Genomic DNA, 7,521 nt, shown 5'->3' with positions numbered 1-7,521 from the left:
TACTAAACAATGTAAACTATAGCTTCACTTTTTTCAATAAAAATGAAAACAAAATATTTACTGATTATTATTGAATTATGAGTTGTGTTACATGCGTAAAAGCAAATTAATAGATTATAATGAATTATAAGAAACTATTGTAATAAAAAGGAGAGCTGGGCTAAATTACTACCCATAAAAATGTTTAGCCTTTAGTAAAATTGTGCTTGGTTAACCATGTTTTATTGCCAATTGATTACGACAGTACTAACATTAAACTATGGTAAGAGTAGCCAAATCTCTGTTCATTTGTGGTAGTTTAACTGTGTCTTTTTGTAGTAAATCCGCATGTAGGGGTTAGTAGGAATGATTATAATATTCCAGCTTGTTACATAGCATTTTCATTTTATATCTAGAAAACCTAAAAATAGCCTACTCATAGAAGCGTGTGTCTGTCTCGCGAAGCAATTTAAATTCTTGATTAATATTTTAGTAATATTTATTACATTTTAAAGTAATATTTATCTCATTTCTTTTCCCCTATTTATTTATTTTGTATTCTGTTAAAACATGGACATTTAGCATTAGAAAATACATTTCTTTAGTGAATGGCATGCAATACTAATACGAACATGTCCAGTTCTGCTAAAGTAATACAATTGTTTAAAATAGAAATAAAGGTGTAACTTATCTATTGCTGGCGGCATGTCTTTTGGCCTCTTGTCTTATTCTTTAGGTGCCAGGCACGCGCTGTAACAATAGAGGGAGCTCCCATACTGCGCACGCACTGATTAATGCCCAATCCTCACGCTCCAACTTCAGCACAATTGTCAAGTTCCTCTGCACTCCAGCTTTTCTCGCACTATGGAGAGACATGTGCTGCTCTGTTGGTTTAGGCAAATGCGGCGTATTCATTGTTGTGCGCAAATATTCTCCCTATCGTTTATGGACTGTACAATTATGTTGAAGCGACCAGCAAATAAAACCTATTTAAAAAAATCTTCAAGGGGATGACAAATCACACTTTTGTATGTTTCTTTGTGTGTGAATAAATGATGTTATGTATTTAACAGAAAATGTCATGGTAAGCTATTGTGCATTATTTTATCCCTCAAAATAATCATTACAGTTTATAGAAAGATGTTTCTACGTTAATTTGTGTTTCATTCCGAAGGTGCTGAGCGACAGTTCTCCGTAAACGTTTGCCGTTGTATTTGCTCCAACACAATCTCATCCTTCAGTCCACGCTTACCTCTTCTCTCCTAACGAAAATCATTTCCCTAGTGAAAATATCTTGCAAATTCAATTTGAATTACTCACACACCCCAAAAGGTCGCCACATGCACCTATTTGAGCATCAAACTGTTAATAAACAGTTAATCTACAATATGAAAAAACAGAGACGCATTGTTTTAATAACTATTTTAATTAGCATGAAACGATAACATATTATTTATTTTTTTCATCTGGTAATAATGACATTTATGAAGGTCTAGGTCTATAATAGTGAGTGCGCTGCGCTCTCATGCACAAATCACTCATGAAAGCATTAGGACCCGCCCTCCAAACTCCAAAGACTATATAAGTGCACTCAGAAAAGTACTTGACAGACGTGAAGCTCACATACTGAGGTTGCAAGTGTCATCTTAAAGGAGATCCCGTGTGTCGTTTCAGCCTTACACTCGCATCCACTTTACCGCCAAGTGCACAGTCACGACAGGTTGCTTACTCACCTGTCCAGAGAACTTGCAGCCAGCGCGGCTTTCTCCGGTACTGCGACCAAGCTGGATTCCCGGAGCTCTTCACCATGTCTGGCGGGTTTTAGATACTCCATGGAGCAAGCAAACCTCTACGAGGTCGCCCCACGGCCACTGATGACCAGCCTTGTTCAGAATCAGCAGAACCCCTACATCTACAAAGACACCGCCGGAGACCTGAGCGAGATCTGCGAGAACGAGAACTCCATCGACATCAGCGCCTATATTGATCCGTCTGCCTTCAACGACGAGTTCCTGGCTGACTTATTCCACAACAGCTCCAAGCAAGAGAAGCTCAAACTGGCGAGCGGAGACTACGACTACCACCACGGTGCCAATGGCGCACCGGGGCCCCCGCAGATGTATGGCTGCCTTAACGGCTACATGGATTCTTCCAAACTGGAACCCATCTACGACAGCCAAACAAGAATGAGACCTGTGGCCATCAAACAAGAGCCTCGGGAGGAAGATGAGCTTGGCGACTCAATGCCACCCACCTACCACCACTCTCAACACCACGCGCCGCATCTGTCCTACCTTCAGCACCAGATCGCGCACTGCGCGCAAACCACCATGCATCTCCAGCCGGGCCATCCCACACCTCCCCCGACGCCCGTACCTAGTCCGCACCACCAACACAGCCACCTACCGGGGGGCTCCATGAAGATTGGCGATCGAGGGAAATCCAAAAAGAACGTCGACAAGAACAGCACCGAGTACAGGCTGAGGAGGGAGCGCAACAACATAGCCGTGCGCAAGAGTCGGGACAAGGCGAAAATGCGCAATGTGGAGACGCAACAAAAAGTGATCGAGTTGTCGGCGGATAACGATAGACTGCGCAAGAGGGTGGAACACCTCACGCGAGAACTGGAGACGTTACGGGGCATCTTCAGGCAGCTCCCCGACGGCTCGTTTGTCAAAGCCATGGGCAACTGCGCTTAACGGAGCGAGCTTGACTTTTGAAGTAACTTTTGCGTGATTTTTTTTCGTCTGCTGGATAAACGCTGACACATTCTGAAAGTGTTTCTATAGGAGCCAGGCAGCTGCGGTATACATGTGCCTTTTGTACAAAAACAAAGAAAGAAACGATAAGCTCATCTATTTACACATTTGGACTAAACATGTTGGTGTAGTCCTGTCAGGAATGTGTGTTAGCTACGCTAAGCATATCAGTGCAGCTAATGGGCATGATTTTACCCTGTCAGTCTACTTTTCATGCTTTTCAAGTTACCAACTTTCATAACAAACCTGAACTGCCCTTTTGGCAAACAGAAACGTTTTTGCCATAGCAGGCTTTCTACCATACCTGTTGCAGCATAACACCCACTGTATGATATTGTTGAATTTATATATCTAGCAAGTGTGGGTGGGGTTGTTCCATGGACGGTAATAGACAAAATGCCAAAGCATAGGACTGGAACTTATTGGTTTTTACTGTGGTAGGCAAGTTGTCATTCATAACTCAGACTGTGTGCACTATGTCGTCCGATCGCGACTCTATGAAGCGCATTACATTGTGAACATTTTGCCATGATTCGGGTACTGATCTGTAAAATGCCTGTCAGTATACAGCTTTTAGAGTAAACGCTTTGTATTTATGCAATATGATTGATAAAAATGTGAAAGGGTGCATATTTCTATGCAATGTTTGTTGCTGTCAGAATAATTTCGGTGGACTGTCACCGTGTGCTTTCTCACTGGTTTTGCAGTGAAGTCCTGTCTTGCTCTGTAAGCGTGTGCATTTCATGCGAACTGTTTATTTCTTTCTCTCTTTTTTGTACAACACTCGAGCAGAGATGGTTTCAGTGCCTTTTGATCATCACTGACTGAATCTTTGGACAGACATACACAGCAAGAAAAAGGAAGCACTTTTTTTACAAACTGCGTATGGCAAATGTTATACAAACGTTTATTATGTTTGTTTAAATGAACATTATACATAAATATAAATATATATATATGCCAAAAAGTATGAATTAAACATTGTCTTATGTCTCATTCGTTGCCTTGTCATTTCGACTATCCTTTGTAACTTTATCTCTGTGTATGTGTACATGTGTTGCTATATATTGTCTAATTAATACTTTGTTTCTCAGTATATAATTCTTGCGACTTTATGAAGCATTAGCCCTGGTGTGCAGAAACACACTCCATGCTTCTTGTAATTCTCTCGACACCGATAGGTGGCGCTCAAAAGTCATTTGAGTTCAACTGCATATATATATATATATATATATATATATATATATATATATATATATATATATATATATATATATATATATATATATATATATATATATATATATATATATATATATATATATATATATATATATATATATATATATATATATATATATTGCTGTTTGAGTATAAGCTACCACTGGAAACTAGAACCAGCTGGATTAAGACTAGTAAAAATAAACATGTTTACAGGTTAAATGATAACTTTCACATTATTTTTCTTTTACATGAATGCAAGAAGGCATTTGCAGAAGCATTCATTCAGCTCCAGGGTTTTCAAGCTTCACAGTAAACATTCACTCGTCGGTCATTCACAGTGCTAACTATTTACAATGAGTTATAGCACTTTCAGTAGAGTTCAAATGAACACATTGTCAGTATAATATCAGACTTTGAAGATCTTGAGAACATAACTCTCATCAATTTCTCTTCCCTAAGCTCTCAATTGATCAAATTATCCTTAAACGAGACAGTGTTGAGTGCTGCTGATATGTTAATTTCTCTTTGAGTACACAAGGAGAAGGAGAGAGAGAGAGAGAGAGAGAGATAGTTCCTCTGACTTGTGGAGACGTGTTTTGCTCCATTGTTGTCATTTGACATGTTTTTACATTATCAGCTGTGGAATGATTGAATCAATAAATCAACCCCCTTTCCAATCCTCTGTTGCAGATAGAATGATGGCACACAAGGAATCTGCCCCAGCCAGGTTCAAGCATAGTTTTTTTTGGCCAACACTTTCAGTCTCACTCGTTCTCGTCTGCCAGCTCAGTTCTGTGGCCAGCTCTTTTTCCTCATTGAGCTTCACCTGTGAATGATGTGCTTTTTCTTGCGCTGCTTCTGTCATAAGTCAGAGAGACGTCCTGCACATTTCCAGCTTGCAGTGGTAGCCAACGACAAATCAACACTCTTTAAATCTTCCTAATAATTTTCATTATGAATTAGATGAAAATGTAATGGGGAAATTCCTCAAAATGTGCTAACATTTCAAAACAGTTTATGACAAAATATGACCATACAAATTTAACAGGACAAAAATGAATTACTAAATTACTTTTAGTTATAATTTTAGTGAAAAGGTCTGAATAAAAGTGAGGTTATTGGATATTTTGCCACTAAACTTACAGTTTTATGAAAAAACACACAAAAAATACCTGATTTGGTAATTTCGCAAAGTTAAATGCATAGTTCAACCTAAAATAAAAAAATAAAATGCTGCAAATTTACTCATCCTCACGACATCCAAGATGTAGGCAATGCCTTTTCTCAGTAGAACATATTATTTTGCTGAACTGTGATCCTTGATGAGACACTTTGAAAATCAATAAAATAAATACAGTCAAAACATCATCTCCTGGCATTGAATGTTTGCATTTAGTTTGTTGAGGCTGTGGATTAAGGGTAATAATATTGTAAATAATAAAAAATTTTTAAGACACCAAATGCATAATGAGAAATCACAGGTAATAAATTTGTTTTGCATGTTTCTTTCTGTGGGATAATGCATTCCACACTTCCATAAACCCTAATCATCAGTTTATTCACTTCAAAACTATTCATAGGGCATATTCATCTACACGTATACGACATATCATAGGTTATCCTCACATCCTTATTGTAAGTTCTGTGAATCACAGTGTCCAGATACCTTTTTACATATGATGAGTGTCTGGAGGTGCAAAAGTTTTGGGATTCTGTGCTGGACATTTTATTTAAAGTTAAAAAAATTATTGAATGATAACGTTCAATTTCCCTTAAAGGCAAAGGTCCATATATTTTGGTTCGCTGCTTCAAATGCTACAGAGAAAATGTTGGTACAGAGGTGGAAACCCCCTCATGATCTCTCTGTTAAGCACTGGTTGCATTCAGTATTGGAAATACTGTACCTAGAATTGTCATCAGCATGGATCAACCATGCTAAACGGGACATTTTGACTTTATGGAAAATCTAAATGTGTGACATCAAAGAAATTTTAGACACTTAACACTCGTATGATAATACGAATGTCACATTTATTGTAATTTATTTACCTGCTTGGTCTAAACTACAGTTATTCTGTGTTTCCTGATGTGCATATAACGAGGGTGGTGGGATATATACAGGGTAATAGCTGTTAAAAGTTTTTTGTCTATCTGATTGTAAAAATTGTATATTTTTATTTTTGGAAAAAAAAAAAAACTGAATTACAAATAAAAGTGTTTCTCTCTCAAAGTACCAGTAGCCATTCACTCACATTTTCTGCATTTTACAGAGAACCACAGTTTGAATTTGGTTAAAAATCTTTTTTAATGATCTATTAAACAGAGGGGCAACGCAGTGGCGCAGTAGATAGTGCTGCCGCCTCACAGCAAGAAGGTCGCTGGTTTGAGCCTCGGCTGGGTCAGTTGGCATTTCTGTGTGCAGTTTGCATGTTCTCCCTGCGTTCGCGTGGGTTTCCTCCGGGTGCTCCGGTTTCCCCCACAGTCCAAAGACACGTGTTACAGGTTGATTAGGTAGGCGAAATTGTCTGTAGTGTATGTGAATAAGTGTGTATGTGTTTCCCAGTGATGGGTTGCAGCTGGAAGGGCATCCGCTGCATAAAACAAATGCTGGATGATTCATTCCGCTGTGGCGACCCCAGATTAATAAAGGGACTAAGCCGAAAAGAAAATGAATGAATGAATGGATCTATTAAAGAAGAAAAGCCACCTACATATTGGAAGGCCTGAATGAGAGGGTGGGGGGTTATGTATAGTAACTACATTACTATAATAGTTTAGAAATTGATCTTAATCTTTGAGAAAACAGAATCCACACCATAGCTTCTGTGTAATTATAGTAAAAAACAGCAGAATTTCATTTTCCTTCCTTTCCTTTTTAAAAATAGTGGTTTCGTTTTTACTCTAACCAGCTCCATCAAAACATATATTGTACATTTAATCTCCAAAATCCTGTTAGTGCATAAAAAAAGCTGTGGTACTACTGAAGCAAGATCAGTTCAGGATATGTGTGGGAATAATGTTAGAGCAAGTTGATGGCCTCTCTCTTCCCTGAATGGAATACATTAAAGCAATGGAATACGCTGAAACCTGGATGCTTCCTTTGCCATCTTATTTCCTGTAGCTGTGAGAATTCTCAAACGGTTTCCTTTTGTTTTCTCTCTGTCCAACATTTGACAAGTTTGAGAAAAGCCAAACCTAACTTGAACTGATGTGAGCATAATGTGTAGTTTTGTGCAGCTGCGTTTCATGTTCGCTTTTTTTTCACCGTGTATTGCAGATTCCTTTGCTGGGGTGTGTTGTTATTAGCTCTGGTCAAAGACCTTGAGAATGTTTGAGAATATATAAAGAAAATTACAAGAGCAAAAAATAAAAATGATTGGTGAGTTTTATTTTATTAATCAAGGAAAATGGATGCACGTACACTGTAAAACCCAACTGTCAACGTTATCAAATGAAATGAGTGTAGTTAACTCAGAATTTACTGAAAGTTAATTCTACTCATTTGAAAAGAGTTGTGAACTCAGTGAAGGTAATGAGTTAATTAAATACCTCATTACTT

At 38.1% G+C, this 7,521-nt stretch overlaps 1 protein-coding gene across 1 annotated transcript; it reads left to right on the top strand.

Moving 5' to 3' along the window:
- The first annotated feature begins 1,598 nt into the window (after positions 1-1,598).
- Positions 1,599-3,734, top strand: cebpa (CCAAT enhancer binding protein alpha). Its single transcript, XM_056461809.1, has one exon. It carries the CDS (start codon positions 1,812-1,814, stop codon positions 2,676-2,678), a length of 867 nt encoding a protein of 288 aa, XP_056317784.1. The 5' UTR covers positions 1,599-1,811; the 3' UTR covers positions 2,679-3,734.
- The last annotated feature ends 3,787 nt before the right edge of the window (positions 3,735-7,521 follow it).

Source organism: Danio aesculapii, chromosome 7 (genome assembly GCF_903798145.1).
Source record: "Danio aesculapii chromosome 7, fDanAes4.1, whole genome shotgun sequence".
Taxonomy (NCBI): Eukaryota; Metazoa; Chordata; class Actinopteri; order Cypriniformes; family Danionidae; genus Danio; species Danio aesculapii.
Note: the sequence above shows the minus strand (reverse complement) of the source record. Positions and strands in the feature narration are given on the sequence as shown.

Coding starts and splice junctions, on each gene's coding strand:
- cebpa (XM_056461809.1), top strand. CDS start 1,812: ATGGAGCAAGCAAACCTCTACGAGGTCGCCCCACGGCCACTGATGACC.